Consider the following 18859-nt stretch of genomic DNA (forward strand, 5'->3'; position numbering starts at 1 on the left):
TAGGGAAAGCAAATCTTTTAGGCCTCTTTAATATTTCTTTTTTCTTGTATTTTAGGCCTCGAAAATTTAAAATCTTTAAAGACATTGAGAAAAATGTCTCATAAACATAAAAAAGACATATTAAATAAAATAATTAAAATATTTTGTATTTAAAAATATAAATGTTCAAAGAACGCTAATAGAGATTTTATATATTATTTAATAAGATTCTTTCATCATACCAAAGTTTGAATCTAGACTATTCTATGGGATAAGTCAAATTTTCACCGATTAAACTGAACTTCCTTCACAATTTTATTATTTTATTTGATTCGTTTCAATAGGAGGTGAAATAAGTCGAAATAAAAATAACATGTAAAAAAATTGAAAGAAAATTAAAAACATAGAAAATAAGTGACTTCTATGATGAGACGTTGATTAAGTCTCTCACCATGAGTCATATGTTATGATCATTATATTAAATAAACTACAGATTATATCATGTACAACACTACGTTAGACCTTTTTGTTTTTGTCTTTTTTTTCTATTTTTGGATTGAGAGGAAAAATTATAATTTTTTTATTTAATGGAAAAGGGGAAAAAATTAAAAAGAAAATGAGTACTTGATATAATTAATTTTTATCACATGAGAAAATGAGCAAAAATGGGTAAATTTCTTGCAAAGTGAGCAATTAATTTAATTTTAAGTGATATTGAAAAGAGTAATATTAGAAACTTTCAATATTAATTTAATTTATCTTTTTTTAGTGGAAATTTTCTTCTATTATCTTTGTCCAACTAAATAAAAAAAATGATATATCATATATTTACAATGATATATTTTTCATTCTCTCTAATGAAACTTTTCTCATCTTATTTTCTTTCCAAGAATGTGTATATAATACATATATATTTGATGATGATCTTTTAGAATTTTAAACAAAAACGTAATTTTAAAAATTGTAAAATATTTTATTTTAGTTGATCAGATCTTTTAAATAAAAAATTCAACTACGTTCTAGAAATTTTGAGACAAAAAATAAGTAGTAATTAATTTTCAAAACAGTAAACTTCTCTAGAAGTCTAGACCACTTGTGTTTAATTTTGCTTTTCCAAAAAGATTTCATTTTGGTGTAGGCTTAAGATTTATTTATTTATTTATTTTTTATTTTGGTACAGGAGTAGACTTTAGAATTTAAAATATGGAATGAAAAAAGCATTCGCTAAAATACTCCTCCTTTTTATTGTGTTTTTTTAATAATATTATTACAAGTACATAAGAGAAAAAATATAAAAATAAAGTTTAACAAATAGTACTAATAAAATAGTAATGAATCTTCAGTAGAAAAAAATAGTAATAAATTTCTTTGTAAAAAAAAATTAATGAATTTGCGATTGCTCTTTGTCCTTTGCACACCATAAAAATAAATCTAATTTAAAAATTTTAAAAATAAGGAATTCTCCTCAAAGTACCGAAAAAGGTTATTTTCAGTTTTTTACTGAATTTGAAAGAGATTCTTGTATCAAAATAAAAATATTTTACCCAAAATTGACACCAAAACTATGACTTAGCGAATTCACGAAAAGGTAATTTGGCCCGATACATGGAAAGGTGGCTTGGCTATGTATAATACATTTTTTTTTGGGTACAAAAGCTATATATAATAATATAATAATCTTTATTGCGGTCATTTGTAATAATTTACAATATAAAACTCAACTTACCCAAAAATAACCTTTTTAATTTTGAAAAAGAAAAAAAGAAAATTTTTAATTTTCGTTAACTACTAGGTGCATACATATTTAATATATTGAGTCGCAAATTTAAACATGAAATATTGTTTACTGTACATTTATCGTGTATGAGTTTTGCCATAAAAGTGAAATATTAACATTTTCTTTTAATATTTACTCTTTTATAAAGTGAAATACATGAGAGTCTTATTATTTTATATTGAACTTTAAAATGGTAGAATTTATATATATTTTATTAAAATAAAATAAAGTGTTTAAAACAACACAATAAAGAAATATGTGTTTCAAAAAAGAGCGTGGATATTGTTAGTAGACTCTTTTGAATCATTGTAAAATATCATACTTTTTCTTAGTACTTAGATATAATTAAGGTGTTCATAAACATATTAAAAGGCCAATGCGCGGTGATTCAATTTTGATTTTTAGTTTAGTGAATCGACTCAATCTAAACTATGTTGATACATAAAATAAATAAGAGTGATAAAAAATTATTTATTTAAAAAAAATATATTTTTGATACATTAATATATAATCATGTGTGAGCCATCGTGGAACAATTATTGATAGAATTATCTCCATAATACTCATAGTTAATTGAATCACACTATCTTTTTTCAATTTTTAGAAAATATAAAATAATTTAAATTTTATAAATTATTCATTTAGTAATAATGTTAATAACAATTAGTGGAAATTTTCTTCTATTATCTTTGTCCAACTAAATAAAAAAAATGATATATCATATATTTACAATGATATATTTTTCATTCTCTCTAATGAAACTTTTCTCATCTTATTTTCTTTCCAAGAATGTGTATATAATACATATATATTTGATGATGATCTTTTAGAATTTTAAACAAAAACGTAATTTTAAAAATTGTAAAATATTTTATTTTAGTTGATCAGATCTTTTAAATAAAAAATTCAACTACGTTCTAGAAATTTTGAGACAAAAAATAAGTAGTAATTAATTTTCAAAACAGTAAACTTCTCTAGAAGTCTAGACCACTTGTGTTTAATTTTGCTTTTCCAAAAAGATTTCATTTTGGTGTAGGCTTAAGATTTATTTATTTATTTATTTTTTATTTTGGTACAGGAGTAGACTTTAGAATTTAAAATATGGAATGAAAAAAGCATTCGCTAAAATACTCCTCCTTTTTATTGTGTTTTTTTAATAATATTATTACAAGTACATAAGAGAAAAAATATAAAAATAAAGTTTAACAAATAGTACTAATAAAATAGTAATGAATCTTCAGTAGAAAAAAATAGTAATAAATTTCTTTGTAAAAAAAAATTAATGAATTTGCGATTGCTCTTTGTCCTTTGCACACCATAAAAATAAATCTAATTTAAAAATTTTAAAAATAAGGAATTCTCCTCAAAGTACCGAAAAAGGTTATTTTCAGTTTTTTACTGAATTTGAAAGAGATTCTTGTATCAAAATAAAAATATTTTACCCAAAATTGACACCAAAACTATGACTTAGCGAATTCACGAAAAGGTAATTTGGCCCGATACATGGAAAGGTGGCTTGGCTATGTATAATACATTTTTTTTTGGGTACAAAAGCTATATATAATAATATAATAATCTTTATTGCGGTCATTTGTAATAATTTACAATATAAAACTCAACTTACCCAAAAATAACCTTTTTAATTTTGAAAAAGAAAAAAAGAAAATTTTTAATTTTCGTTAACTACTAGGTGCATACATATTTAATATATTGAGTCGCAAATTTAAACATGAAATATTGTTTACTGTACATTTATCGTGTATGAGTTTTGCCATAAAAGTGAAATATTAACATTTTCTTTTAATATTTACTCTTTTATAAAGTGAAATACATGAGAGTCTTATTATTTTATATTGAACTTTGAAATGGTAGAATTTATATATATTTTATTAAAATAAAATAAAGTGTTTAAAACAACACAATAAAGAAATATGTGTTTCAAAAAAGAGCGTGGATATTGTTAGTAGACTCTTTTGAATCATTGTAAAATATCATACTTTTTCTTAGTACTTAGATATAATTAAGGTGTTCATAAACATATTAAAAGGCCAATGCGCGGTGATTCAATTTTGATTTTTAGTTTAGTGAATCGACTCAATCTAAACTATGTTGATACATAAAATAAATAAGAGTGATAAAAAATTATTTATTTAAAAAAAATATATTTTTGATACATTAATATATAATCATGTGTGAGCCATCGTGGAACAATTATTGATAGAATTATCTCCATAATACTCATAGTTAATTGAATCACACTATCTTTTTTCAATTTTTAGAAAATATAAAATAATTTAAATTTTATAAATTATTCATTTAGTAATAATGTTAATAACAATTATTAAACTGTGGTGGCAGTGAACAATCATGGGAGTGGAGATCAACGTATGATAATGGTCGCAACATACACGTTAGCGTCAAAAAAAAAATTAGAATATATTTTTATGGTTTTTTGTTTTCAATATAGAAACATTTTAAAAAAATGCAAAACTAAATTTCAGTTTAGCTGAAAAAATTATTTTTTAGAGACTCATACTATGATAAATGTTTATAAAATTAAACTAAAGTTTTATATTTCTTTTGAACAGACAAGATGATAAGGTACCAATACTTGTTTTATGTTTTCATTCGATCATGTGTACAACATAATAATATAATATAAGTAACAACGAATAAAATTTCAAAGACAACGAATGAAATTATAACTCCAAAACAAATGATACATGTGGATTGAATATTGAATTTCTTCAAATGCAAATTAAAAGCAAAAAGGATGAGAAAATGAATAAAGAACTTACTAAAATACTGAACCCAGAAACATTGGTGAGAGATGTAGCAATAGCAACACTTGAAAGTGAAAGTTGATTAAGATGTCCAACCATCATCATTGATACTACTTGTAGAAGATATTGTAGCACACTCGTGGCCACCATTGGTCCCGCTATATTACTCATTTTCTTCATCTCCACCATTAATTTTACCCTTGTTTTTGTCCATCCCCAATTATTTGAACTTTCTTCCATTGCAGCTTCCTTCATGATCTCACTTCGCTATGATATCATCTATTATAATTAATAATCTATGTTCTCACTTTTAGTGACAATTTCACAGTTTTATAGCTTTTCCTACTTTGGCTCTACTTTTGTCCTCTGCACGTATGACAATCATTGGCATCAATTATATATATATTAATTAAAATAGTAAACGTATTGCTAACTTTTGTACTAAAAAATAAAAATAATGCTAATAAATGTTGTGAGGGTAGTGACAAATTTAAGATCTAAATTTAGAATTGTAAACTTTTAATTTCAATTAATAATAATTATAATATATATATAAATATAAATAAAATTTAAGTTATACAATTTTAATATATAGTATTGTATTTTTATATATTAAATTTGCGAGCTTTATTTACAACAAACGATTTTGCATAGTGGTTCAATTCTTGCTTACTCCAATTTTTAAAAAAATTAAGATTATTTTCATAAATGACCAATAAATAACAAGAAAAGCATTAAAACAATAAATAACAAGAAAAGCATAAAAATATTAAAAATAGAAAATGAAAAGACCTAAGTATATCGCCCTCTTGGCGCCACGTGCCTAGGTCTCATGTATACCCCTCCCATGTACGTGGGTCCGCTCCTTAAGCACTTGATAGAAATAAAATAAATAAATAAATTTAACTTTTACGAAATTCAAAATAATTTTTTTTAATCTATTGTTAATTCGATATTTTTATATTTAGTTTCTTAAAAAATGTCTAAGAACATTTATTAACATTAACTTCAAAAAATAATAGACTTAATTGTAATTTTAGTCATTCTATTTTTATTAATTCAAGAAATTGATTCTCTATTGTAAAAATTGACAGTTTGGTCCATTCGTCTGATATTTTAATTAAAAAATGATGACACGGGATGTTTTAAGTAACATGACATATGATACGAAAATGTAAAATGATTAACACTCATAAAATTTGAATAAAACGCGATAAAAACTTAGTTTTCAACTTCAAAATTATTTCATATTTTTAATTTAAATAATGACATATGAATAATTAATACATCTTTATGATTCTATGTCATATAATTGTATATCACATCATTAAAAATATGTCAAATCTGCATTTTTTTAGTTCAAAAATTTAAGGGAGGGATCAAAACTGTCGATTTTTAAAATAAGAAGACGATTTCCGTAAATTAATAATAATAATAATAATAATAATAATAATAATAATAATAATAATAATAATAATAATAGTAATAAAAGGACTAAACTGCAATTAAGTTAAAATAATAAGATCAAACATATGAATTAATAAAAACCTTAATTTAAGACAACACACATTTAATACATAAAAAAGAAAAAAGGCAGAACACATTAAAACATAAACACAGATTTTTGTTGTTTGAGACTATCGGAAAGTTATTTTGTATCAAAATTGTAGGTCGAGTTAAATGAATATACGAATGATTTAATATATACTACTGTAAATACTTTTTGTACTATTAATTAATTAATATATCTAAACTTTATTATAATTATATTTAAATTTATTTGTATGAATGATTATAATATATTGACAATAATTTGTTTTTTATAGGTATATCAATTAAATTTATATATTAAAACAATTTTTAGAAAAAGCTCATTTAAGGCATGAAGGAGTTTATATTATGATATATTTTAACGTGCATCGTGACGTCAAAAACAATTTAATGTGCATCTGTCATTGACCATTTGATATAACATTATTTTTTTAAATGATTAAATAATTAAGATTAAGATTTTTTTGAGTCTTTTTATTTATGAGAGATTGCTATGTGAAAAATCCACAATATCCCCTGTATATTTGTTTTTTCAACCACCAATTACTCCCGGTCCCACCAAATATTTTCATTGATTGAATGTGTTAATTCTCTTTTGTATTATTGAACTTGTTAATTGTTTTTACAAACTGTACATCAAATACTTTTTGTGGGGTATTAAAAATTAAGATTAAAATACACTTTTAATTCTATAAGTTTTACAATTTAATAATTTTAAATTTTTATTTTAAAAATAAAAAATTTGTCCTTTTAAGTATATCTTTTCTTTGCAAAAATCAGATTAATTTTAATCAGATCAACACTGATGTAGATTCATTTTAACCGAGTCAATTATGATGCAGATTCATTTTTTTAAAGGTGTACATACATACGTGAAATTTAATTAAAAAAATAAATTGGCATGTGATTGTTGTCCTATGATAGCATTGGATCAACAAAATTTAAGTTTCATTATCTGATTTCGTTTTGTCAATTTCATCTCTATCTATAGAAAGAAGAAATTGTATAATAAAACCTAAATTTTGTTGACCAAATGATACCGTTTGACAATAGTCACATAAAAATATATATTTTTATATAGTTTTCTAATTAAATTTTTTGTTTATGCATACAAATTTTAAAAAATGAGTAAACATCAGTGTTGACTTGGTCAAAATAAATCTAAATCAATGTTGGTCTGACCAAATCTAGAGTCTGGTTTTTGCAAAAAGAAATAAAATAGAATGACAAAATCGTCCTATTGTAAAACTTGGGAAGACAAAAATGTATTTTAACCAACAAAAACAATTTAAAAAATCTCAACAATTTAAATTGTTAACCAAACACTTTTTCTAAAGATTATTGGGAATAAAATTCCTACTATTATATTTCCGGGGAAGCTAACCATGAGAATATTTTTTTATCCACGAAACAAATGCCCTCCACCACATTAAGAGAATCATCCTCCACCGCAATATTGCGACAACTCATACCATAAGCAAATTTAATTGTTAATCCAAATCCATCTTTAGCAACATTAGTATTAGCAAGATTAGAGACATTGAAATGTCTTCAAACCAAAATTAATCCAAATGAGACAACAACAAAACTTATTAATCATATACAAGAAATTCATGAAATTGTCATCTAAATCTTCCTACTTTGCAACAAGGACAAAGAGGATTAGTTAACTTACACTTTTGGATAAGCTTTGTTTTTTTGATAGAGATTATTGTTAAGAATTTTCCGAATCAAGTAAACATGTCTTGGAACCGTACTTAAGTTCCACAATTTCATTCACCAAGGGAGATGAATTATATTCTACATATATTTACGTGTGATAGAGAAATAAGCATTTTTCATCCAAAAACTACCTTTTTTGGGAACCCAAGTCAAGCGATCCATGTAAGTAAAAAATGGAAGAGGTAATTATGATATTTGCATAGTCTCAACATTAAAAAAAAAAATAATAATAATAAAACACACTCATTTATAAGTTGCATATCCCAACCACACGAGTCTCGAAGATTTGGTCACAAAATATTCAGATTTTTTAATATCATACATACACTATTTTTATAAACAAGTAAACAGTTTTAAAACGAAGAATCAAATCTTCACGAACAAACAAACAATTCTAAAAGGAATATTAACAAAAATCAAAAGAATCAAATCTTCATTTGATATACCATTTGTATTTTGAGATTCATTATTAAATGTTATCCAAAGACAATATATCTTCTACAAATACACACACACCCATATATATATATATATCAACCACCTCAATTTGGAAGAATTTGTCCAAAAAAAATATTAAGATTTTTTAATATCATTACATAAACTATTTTTATAAACAAGTAAACAGTTTAAAAATCAAAATCTTCATTTGATGTACTATTATATTGGATAACAATATTCTGAGATTTGTTATTAAATGTTATCCAATATATATATATATATATATATATATATATATATCAAATATACATTAAACTACACGCCTTTCTCTAAAAGATAAATAAATATAAAATTTATATGAATCAACTTAATTTCGAGTAGAAATCACTCAAATAAAAATCAAATAAAAAACTTTGATTTAAAAACTTTTTAATTTAAAAAATAAATTACTCAAATATAAAATATAAAATAAAATATGATCTCTATCCCAAAATATTAACACAAACTTATGAAGAAAAAAAATTCAAAGTTCAAAGCTCATATTAAAAAGCTCCTTACTATTTACTAAGTCGATCTCTATTGAGATAATTGTTTAAGATCTTGATTTATTATTTTTTGTACGTAAGTAGAAAGGTTTATAGGTTTAATATTTTATTGAAATTTTGTATAGAAAATTTTGAAATTTATTTTTTTCAGAGAAAAATTTCTCAAAAATTAAAAAACAAAATTCTCAAAAAAAAAAAAGATTGATTTTTTTCCTCGAAATTTTTTTACGAAAAAAACCAAAAGCTTTTCTTTTTATGGAAAAACTTTTAAAATTTTTTAAAAAAATTCGAAAGATAAATTTAAAAAAGAGGATCTACTTAACCCACAAAATGTTATGATATTTTTAACATTGTGAGCTTTTTAACTATAAAATAATTTGAAATCTCCAACATTAAATTAAAGTCAATAATTAGTGGACTTATGAAATTGACATCTATAGATATAGATACAAACTCTATAATATACATCACGTTCCACATGTATAAATAAATATATTTAATGATATATTTATTATTTATACATACAATCATTACATTTATTTTTATTGTAATATATATTTGTTTTTAATATTTTTTATGAATGTTTTTATTTAGTTAAATACTATTGTTCGCAATACTTTTTGAGTTGGTTTGAAATATCTTAGATCATATTTTAATTGAGTTGTGATATTTTATTTTTTATATATTTATTGTCTTTTCATGTAATCAAATTGCACGCAACGTGTACGTGGTCACGTGCACTTAGATGTCAACAGGATATGGGAACAAGATTAAAGTTGTTTCACATAGGGTCGGACTCGGACGTAATTCTTTTTTTCAAACACAAATATAGTAACAAACACAATATTACGATACACCTACGATGTCCATTGTCTCTCTACTTTGAGAGTATTTTACCCTTCACTCCCAAACTTAAATCTATCATCCTCACATTAATGTGAAAATATAATTTTTTTTATTTTTAATTATCTATGAAAACCTTAAAAAAATTTACCTCTTATTTTTTGACTCATTTTTTCGAACATTTAGAGAAATCACCTTAACTTTCGAATCTTTTCAAATCTTTGAAACCAAAAAGTAAGTGATACTGGAATATTTCAAATTTTTGAAATAAAAAGTTTCAAGAATATTCGAAACTTTGAAAGTTTCGAAATGACAAATTTGCAAAATATCCGAAAGTTTCGAAATGATAATTTCCAGAATTTTCAAAACCTCTTAAATAGAAAATTCGAGAATTTTCAAACTTTTGAACAATTCCAAACTTTTGAAATAGGAAAATTTTGAAACTTTCCATTTTTGGAAACTTTCGAAACTTTTTATATTGGGAAACTTTCAAAAATTTCCAGATTTAGAATCTTTCAAAACATTATAAATTTTTAAAATGCAATCTTTATTTCGAATATTTGAAACTTTCTAAATTATAAATGATTAAAAGGGTAAAATTATATTTTCATGTGTTTTTGGGGCAATAGGTACATATGTGGTGTGCTCTGTAGAAAACTCCTACTTTGACTTATGTTCTGGATTGGACTCTAGCCCACAAGCTCCCTTTAATAGGCCTTAGCCCAATCCATTTTGGATCCAAGATCTTCGTGTTGAGGTAAAATCTCTTAATGAATATGTGACAAACATCTAAATAACTCTGATTTTATTAAGTGATCTAATATGTTTTTTTTAGTGTATTAATCATAAGACATATTTTTGTAAAGTTTAAACAAGTTTCTAAAACATACTCATTTGTGAGCATATTCATCATCTTCAAAACTAGAAATGTTCATCATCAATCTCATTAATTGAAGGACTAAAAATATTCATTGATGATAATCAAAACATAAATGACAAAAAGGAATATTGCTTTTATTATTCAAACAAAAAGAATGTGGGGCATAGTACAAAAGAACATTCTCATATGACACAAAGAACAAAAGAATTATTGTGAAAAAAATATAAACTGGCATTGTTCACATATGGAAAGACAAACCCATTCTTTATGAAGATTTGATTGTGTTTCTAGTAATACTCATGCATGTTCATTAGTGCTGAGGACATTCAGACACAAGGACGTTAGAAAAGAATGTTCTACACTACAAGTACAAACGAAAATTCATTGCAAACTCACAAGTCCTACTTTACAGCTCATGACATTTTAACTCAAGTTGTCAAAAGGATGATCAGGCTCCTCTATCATGTTCATAACAGAAGAGTGTGTCCTCATACTGATAGGAACATTTTCATACAAAGCAGAGGATGATCATAAAACATTTTCAAAGAAAAGGAAGATTACCTGGGAAGAAGATGATGTTTACCTAGATTGCATATGACATTTAAGTAACATACTTTAATACATTGGGACATATACCCAACATTTATATACGTTATTTACAACAACGAGTCTTCCCATATCTATTAATAGAATGTGCTTCAAGCTACAATCTCCAAGAGACTACAATAAAACATCATCTTGTTGTAAGTATCATCAAATTTGTTTAGTTGGGAGAAAACTTGAGTGATTTGTGTAAGCATGTTGTGACTAATAAAATGCATGCGTATAGTCTATAGGAAGACAATTAAGTCGAGAAGTTGCTTAACTTACTAATGAAAATCCCACAAGTTGTGAGGACTAGATTAGCCAAAGTTGAGTGAACTGAGATATTTCTTTTGTGTGATTACATTACTCATATATTTTATTATTCAGTTATTTCACTGAATCACACTACTATCAAATTGAAATATAATTATGTTCTTAAATCTTCTCAAAATACGAGTAGGTTCATCATACTGATATAACATTGTCAAGTTTTATCTTAGAAATAATATTAAAGTGCATATTTTAAAGAGTCACAATTCAAATCTCCGTTTCTTGTGACTATTAAATTCACCTCGCTCCATCCCTTGCACGAGCCTGATACATGTGCACAACTGTTGAACTCACCCATCAGTCGATTTATTCATACACCATCATACGTCCGCATTTTACGCCATATAAACCATAACCACCTAACCGTCTCAACAATTACTTATTCCTCTCTAACCGTCTCAACAATTACTTATTCCTCTTTAGATGAACTATTATATAAAGGATCCCACCTTCATATGTAAAACATGCCTTTATTATTACCTCACACTTCCTTCAACTCATATTGGCTTAAGCATTAGAGTACTTGCAAGTACTGCTATGAGAATTGAGCCATCGTCAATAATCGTTTGTTGCCACCAATAACAGTGTCCACTCGTCTCTAAAGATCTTGACCGTATCAACTTCATATACAGAAGGCCAACAATTATATAATGATGATCAAGCAGTAAAATTATTTAAATCCAAACCAAATTCTCATTTTACATGTTCTTGTAGATGTTGTGGTGCAGATTCAGTAAGGTTAAGGTTGATTCAACTTTCAAAAGCATACAAATAAAAAATCAATTAAAGAAGCTTAGTTTTGAAGATGCAACACTATGTGCGCATAATATATTGAAAATATTAAAGCTTTAATGAGTACTTGAAACAAAACCCATATATAAGTCATATATCCAATAAACCTAACATACCTAATGCGTTAAGATTTTGGATAAAGATGTGATGTCAAATTATCGTTTGGTTCTAGAACATTTAGTTTGTTGTCACTTTCGTGTCTCAAACTCTTTATCAAGTGATATTTAGCCCTACTTCGACTTGGTAAGAGAACGAGAGTTGATCCTAGTATATTTGATCTTTCGGATTGAAAGTATTTTTGGCAGTGTAGGTAAGACGCGTGCTTCATTGGTTGTAATGATGATATAAGTATATGATGTGAGAGTATCACACTTGAGAAAGAATATCGGGTTCAAGTGTGAGAGGTTAAGTCACACATCGACTATGAACGAGCTAGGTGTTGGATATACAAGATAGGTGACTTGTATACCTAATGCTTTAAAGTTTTGAATGGAGATACGATGTCAAAGTATTGTTTGGTCCTAGAGAGTTTGTCCGTTGTTGATCTCGTTGTCCTAGACGTTTCCCAACAAGTTCAACATAACTATGATATACGAGATAATTTGTGACTTATGAGATTGAATTATCATACATGAAACAAGTTATCACTACTAAAATTTTCAAAATCATTATGATACATGAGACAAATTTTCATTCATGCTCTTGAAAATTGAATACATTTTATCTTTACAATTGTGATTAAGTTTTGTGTGCTTCTATTTAGTTTATATATTTAATTAATAAACAAGAAAATTATGCAGTCATATTTTATAAGGCTTCATATTATTTTATTCCTAATTTTCTAAGCGTATTCATAATTTATATAAATTAATATATTATTTTTTTAATATATTGAGAAATAATATTGATCTTATAAAACTCAACAATATTTAACAAATAAAAAAAATTATGCATTCATATTTTATAAATCTTCATACTCTGTTATTCCTAATTTTCTAAGCATATTCATAATTTATATAAATTATTATTTTTTTTAACATATAAAAGTGCATATGAATATGTGCATTTCACACCCCTAGAAAATTGCTAATGGGATCCTCCGAAAGTATGAACACACGTGGGCCGATTCGAGGCCCAAAGTTGTAAACCTGTTATCCGTATCCATCCCAGTGTGAAGACTTCCGCCCGTTTCGTTCTCGACCTCTTCCTTTTCTCGCCGACGGTGCCAACTTCTTTTTCTTCAACTATGTAAGTACCCTCTCTCTGTCACACTCACAGTTAACACCGTCTTCAGTTTCATTCATTCATTTGTTTAGCGACCGTTCGTGTTTTTTACTTGTGAAACTTTCTCAATGGATGGCATTTAACTATGAACTAATTAGTTCTAAAGTTTTTCTTGCGGAATCACGTGTTTTGTTCTAACAGTTTTCATTCGAGACGAAATGATAAAGAGAAGATTCTTTAAGATTGATCATGGCGACAGGGATGGCTCGGATCACTCTTCTTCATCCTCAGACGAAGATTATGATAATCAAACTGCGGAAGTAAGCCACGAGGAGAGTGACGACGGTGATGATAATGAAGTTAGCTCTACTTCTTCTGGTTCGTTCATTCACTTTTTTTTTTAATCTCAAAAATATTCTATTCTTTATCTAGTAGGCAATATTGAAGTATTAGCACTTAAAAGCTATGAAACATGAACACATGTAATAATTTGAGAAACTGGATTAATTGAATGATAATCAATGTGTTGGTATCGGACACCGGAGTGGGTCTTCAATGAGAAAGCTCGGTGGTACAGAGCTTATAAGAAACATGATTCTCTGAATTGCATTAAATTTTGTATCTTAATTGAACTGGTTGAGACGAGTTAAAAAAAATTCAAGACATAGTTTTCAGTATGAACAATGAAAGCCGTTGATCAAGAGGGAGCTAGCTAGAATTAGTCATATATATAGATATATCCTTTACAATGTGGCCTAGTTTCGAACTTGGATTTGCTTCTAGCTATTGGAAGCTTCTCAAGTAAAATAAGTTTATGGTTTTTCACTAATGGAAGAGTCTTTATAAGCTTATTGGTGTTTACTGAGAAGTTAAATCTAACAAAGAAGCTAAAATTTCAACTTAAAAGTGAAGATATTGTATAAGTAAATCCATGTTGTAATTGTAATATTCTTTGAAGTTTAAATGTTTTATTTTATGCAAGTGCTATTGAGAAGTTTATCCAATTCCAAATTGGTTTTCCTTACTAGTGCGTGCCTGAAAGCATAGTTACCAAAGCTCATTGACTATCCTTTTATCATCTGGGATAATATGACTGATATTATTTAAAGGGGCTTGAGAGTTGAGATGTCTTGTTTGCTATTATTTAAGCAATGAAAATGATTTTTTGGCTTTTTGCTGTGATGATGTTTGTTATTGTTGGTTTCTTATTTGAGAGTTACGCACATTTTTAACTTTTTATTTTGTTAATGCAGGATATAGAAGTGAGGATAGTTCTGCCAATGAAATTGATGCAAACTCTACAGGTAGGGTTTGTTTGTAATGTCTGCTTTGAGTTATTGTCCTTCAGCACAAATTTGAACTTTATTGATGATATTTCTAATTTTTATTCCATCGGCAATCTTTGAAAATGTTAGTACCCCTATGTGTAATTAAGTTTCCTATTCTAGCTTCAACACACATACACAAGGAGCACATCCATATGCATCACTCTTTCTCTCAATTTTTGTGTGTCAATCTCTGTTCTAAAGAAGTTAATAAATGTATACATTGACAATCCTTTCTGATCAATCCCTTCTCTTTTATCTACTTACTTCCATCTCGTCTCCTTTGTGGAGGGTAGAAGTCACACTTTCATGGATCCTGGTGTGACCTAGTGAGTTGTGGTAGCAGTAGAGTGTGCAGCCAAGAAAGTTGTACATGTGGTTCATTCCGACCTGAATAGTAATGAAACATCTATAGCAGCAGAGTGCACTTTAGGCCCTGGTAAAAGCAGAAATTTTACAGAAGGGTGTGACTATAATTTATTTATTAAATAACTCAGGCCTTACATTTTGGTGCATATTTTGTGTTCAATGCCAACAGTTATGTGGGTGCTAATTTAAGACATGGTTGAGAAAGAGAGTGGGGCAAGGGAGACATCTCTCGTTTAGGCACACTGATAACAGGGTTTTGTGGTGATGTCGGAATTTGTTTTATCCTCTACAACATCTTTTTTTAGTTGTGTGGTTTGAGTAATTATGTTTTAGATGAAAAGGATAATCAGAAGGCACATTTCGGATATTGACAACGGGTATTTGTTAGATAGCTACCTTTAGAATCATAGAGGGAAGAGGGAGGAATTCAGTTGCAATAGGACCATAAATTCTCTGATCATATGCATAGCTCTTTACATCGCTCAATAAAATTGGTAACTGAATATTTTATACAAAGGAACTGTGGGGTAGTGGTTGTTTTTGTATGGTCTTAATTCTTAAACAGGATTTGGTCATGAATTCTTATTGAATATATATATTTAATAAAAGTGGCCAGTGCAACCCAGTGCAACATAATTAACTGTGTGTCTGCTAAAGCCCTTACATAATTAACTATCACAGTGCAACATATAGTCATACATCAATTCGTTTGTCATTTTACATGTGTGTCTGCTAAAGTCCTTACATAATTCAGACATTTATTTATGGGATAAATGGGTAATGACATTTGTTTTACCAGCTATTTATGTAAATTGGTGTGGCTTTATTCCATGGAAAATAGCCTTTCATGATTGTTTTATCATTGATATTATTCCAGGTCAGCTATTTAGTGAAGATGATGCTGGAACTGTAAATGAAAGGGAAATACTTACTAACAAGGAGTTGCCTAGTGAATGTGACTCCGAAAAGTCTAATGTTATGGCTGAAGAAAAACCCCTACCAACAGATATACCATCCACCTATGTCTTGAAATTCAAATCCGTTTTTAAGTGCAGGTTATGTCCTCGGATTATCTGTTTGACCGAGGACACTTTGCGGAATCATCTTCAATCGAAGGTACCACACTTTTTCCTTTGGTGGCTTAATATGCTTCTTTTATCTTTACTATTCCCACTACTATAGTTTTGAGAAGAAATCCATAAACTCCTAACTATTCTGCCCCAAAAGAAAAGTTTCTGCATATTTTATTTTATTGGTTGGAAATTCAGTATCGGTTTGAACTGGGAAATTCAAGGAAGATGCAATCATTATGTTTGTGACTATTTAGGTACTCTGGGAAGGTAGTGCAGTGTAGCACACTTTAGGTTGTTCTAATCCCTGTTTAAGGAGAATCCTTTTTTAGTAAAAGATAGAGCTTATCAATATTGCCATCAATGTCTTGCTTCTGATGCAAGAGTTATATCAACTTTTACTTGCCACGGATGGTGATCTAATGATGAATTTTTTATTACTGTAGAGACATGCTCGATCTGAAAAACTACACAAGGAAGGCAGACTGAAGGCCGTGCTCAACAGTGATGGTGAAATAGAGAGCCAAGAGGTCTCAGAGATCCAAACCGAAGATACCGAGGTTTGTTCTTCAAGAGATTGATTGGATTCTTCTGCAACTCGGCCAAGTGAAAATATTAGACCTATTGAATTGAAGAAAATAATTTCTTATTAAACATGCTAGGAAACTAATTTTTCTAAAACTTTTTAGGATAATACAAAGAAGAATGACAAAGGACAGAAGCAGCATAAGAAGAGTTTTAAAAAGAAGGTATGGAAAACTAGCATTTCAATTATCACATAGTGATTAAGTTGATACTGTAAAGTTTAATATAAAAAATTCTGAATGACAGAAAAATGATGAAGCAAACTCAAGGAAAACGCGGCCAACAAAAGGGTCATCCAAGAGAAGCCGCAAAAAATGAGTACTGAAATCTGTTTCACATTCAACCAACACTGTCACCAAATTTTCCTGCCATTACCATTTTGCCTTTGTGTGCAAGCAAAGTATGTGCAGTTTAATGTATGCCCTATATATAGCCTCTTTTGAACTCCTTTCGCTTACTCTTCAACAATTTTCTGCTTTTCCAAATCATTTGGATTGGGATTGTTCTCTATTTCCATCCCCTACCTATAATTTTCGAAAGCATTTGATTTTTTTTCCTTGGGAGCATAATAGTTAACTTAATTCAAAGTTGCCTTGTAAAAGATATTTATAGTATTATGATATATTGAGGTTAGATTTGGTTGTGTTTTGGAGATGAGGTGTTGAATGGGATCACATATATACATATTCCAGTCTATATGATAACCGTATGCATTTCATCTTCAGCACTAGCGGTCAGTTCTAAACTCCACTGAGATCAAAGTTTGTTTGAGGAGAATTACTGTGACGTGTGTGCCATATCTTGTTGCAACTTATATTTAGGTTTTTGACTTAGAGTCAGCATCTCCAAACCCCACAATTTTACGTTTTGGATATATTAACTGGGTGTTAGCCTTGCTCATCACTCATTTTTTAACAACTAGTGCATACTTAGTAAGCAACCACCTATTTTTTTTTTATACAATATTGAACGAGGTTACTCGTATCGGACTCGTGAAATAGGAGCTTTTACACTCATGCGCTTCTCTCCGTATTTTAATTAGATTAAATAATAATTGTAAAAAAAAATAATGAGAACAAATATTTCATAAAAATTTAATCAAAACAAGTTATTGAACTTAGGTAGGTCCTTAATGAACTATAATTAAGGATGAATTATTTGACCGAAAACTGAATTAAACAATTATTGATTATATTTACTTATTTTTCATTCGATTTTTAGATTATCACAGCCTCATTCTCATGAGAGTTAGAGGATTAAGGCGAAACAATTTAATTAAAATTTATTCGAATATCATTCTAATGAAGGGATTAAAATCTATACATTATTGGTGTAGTTATTCTATATTGACAACCAATACAGGGATCAATTAAAGTACATATTAACACCAATGACGAGAAGGAAAAAAGTGATATATTTAAAAGAATTAAAAAAATATTTATATTTATAGAGATTAGAAGAAAAAAATCGTATATTTGCATGGACTAACATATATTTAAGTTTATAATATGAGTTCATGAAAAATTATCATTTTTTCACGTCAGATTATTAGTTTCAAAATAAGTGAAGTGATGTATCAAATTAGTGAAGAAAAATTATATTTGAATACAAATTTTAGCATAAATACAAACATTATGTTTTTTTTCAAATTCTCTAACAACTATTATGTCATTAACTACTTAAAATATTACTTTAATCACTTATTTAACATATATATCATTAACCATTAAAGTGAATGACATTAATTATTTTAGTGTAATGTAATTTAGTGGTTAAGAAAATATTATAAAGTGGTTACTGAAATACTCTAAATGGTTAATGATACAAATATGTATTTGTGTTACAAAAATATTCGTACAATATTTTTTTTAAAGTTATAATTTTTATTTTAGACAAACTGTTTTTCATAATTTAAAAAAAATAAAAATTGAGCATACTCTTTATTTTAAATACTACCTTTTAATTTATATATATATATATATATATATATATATAATAAATATAAATAAAAAAATAATGAAGCATGGTTAATGAATGGGAGCACTCCCATTATAAAAAATA

At 27.2% G+C, this 18859-nt stretch overlaps 2 protein-coding genes across 2 annotated transcripts in view; one reads left to right on the plus strand and one right to left on the minus strand.

Moving 5' to 3' along the window:
- The window catches only part of LOC101498359 (protein DETOXIFICATION 14), an 8262-nt gene extending 3338 nt beyond the window's left edge, over positions 1-4924 (minus strand). The window contains exon 1 of the mRNA XM_004492997.4: positions 4555-4924. Within this exon, the coding sequence (XP_004493054.1) occupies positions 4555-4794 (240 nt within the window). The 5' untranslated portion in view covers positions 4795-4924. The remainder of the gene's footprint in view (positions 1-4554) is intronic.
- Positions 4925-13336: 8412 nt separating this feature from the next.
- On the plus strand, positions 13337-17450 carry LOC101495416 (uncharacterized). The gene is made up of 7 exons (XM_027332314.2): positions 13337-13473; positions 13651-13827; positions 14703-14753; positions 16021-16259; positions 16660-16773; positions 16903-16962; positions 17045-17450. Exons 2-7 carry the CDS (start codon positions 13668-13670, stop codon positions 17114-17116), a joined length of 696 nt encoding a protein of 231 aa, XP_027188115.1. The 5' UTR covers positions 13337-13473; positions 13651-13667; the 3' UTR covers positions 17117-17450.
- Positions 17451-18859: the final 1409 nt, after the last annotated feature.

This window comes from Cicer arietinum, chromosome 3 (genome assembly GCF_000331145.2).
Source record: "Cicer arietinum cultivar CDC Frontier isolate Library 1 chromosome 3, Cicar.CDCFrontier_v2.0, whole genome shotgun sequence".
Classification (NCBI taxonomy): domain Eukaryota; kingdom Viridiplantae; phylum Streptophyta; class Magnoliopsida; order Fabales; family Fabaceae; genus Cicer; species Cicer arietinum.

Excerpts from the sequence above, each read along its gene's own strand:
- LOC101495416 (XM_027332314.2), top strand. The coding sequence starts at position 13,668 with ATGATAAAGAGAAGATTCTTTAAGATTGATCATGGCGACAGGGATGGC. Across the intron at positions 13,828-14,702 it reads AGTTAGCTCTACTTCTTCTG|GATATAGAAGTGAGGATAGT; the intron begins GTTCGTTCATTC and ends TTGTTAATGCAG. Across the intron at positions 16,774-16,902 it reads TCCAAACCGAAGATACCGAG|GATAATACAAAGAAGAATGA; the intron begins GTTTGTTCTTCA and ends AAAACTTTTTAG.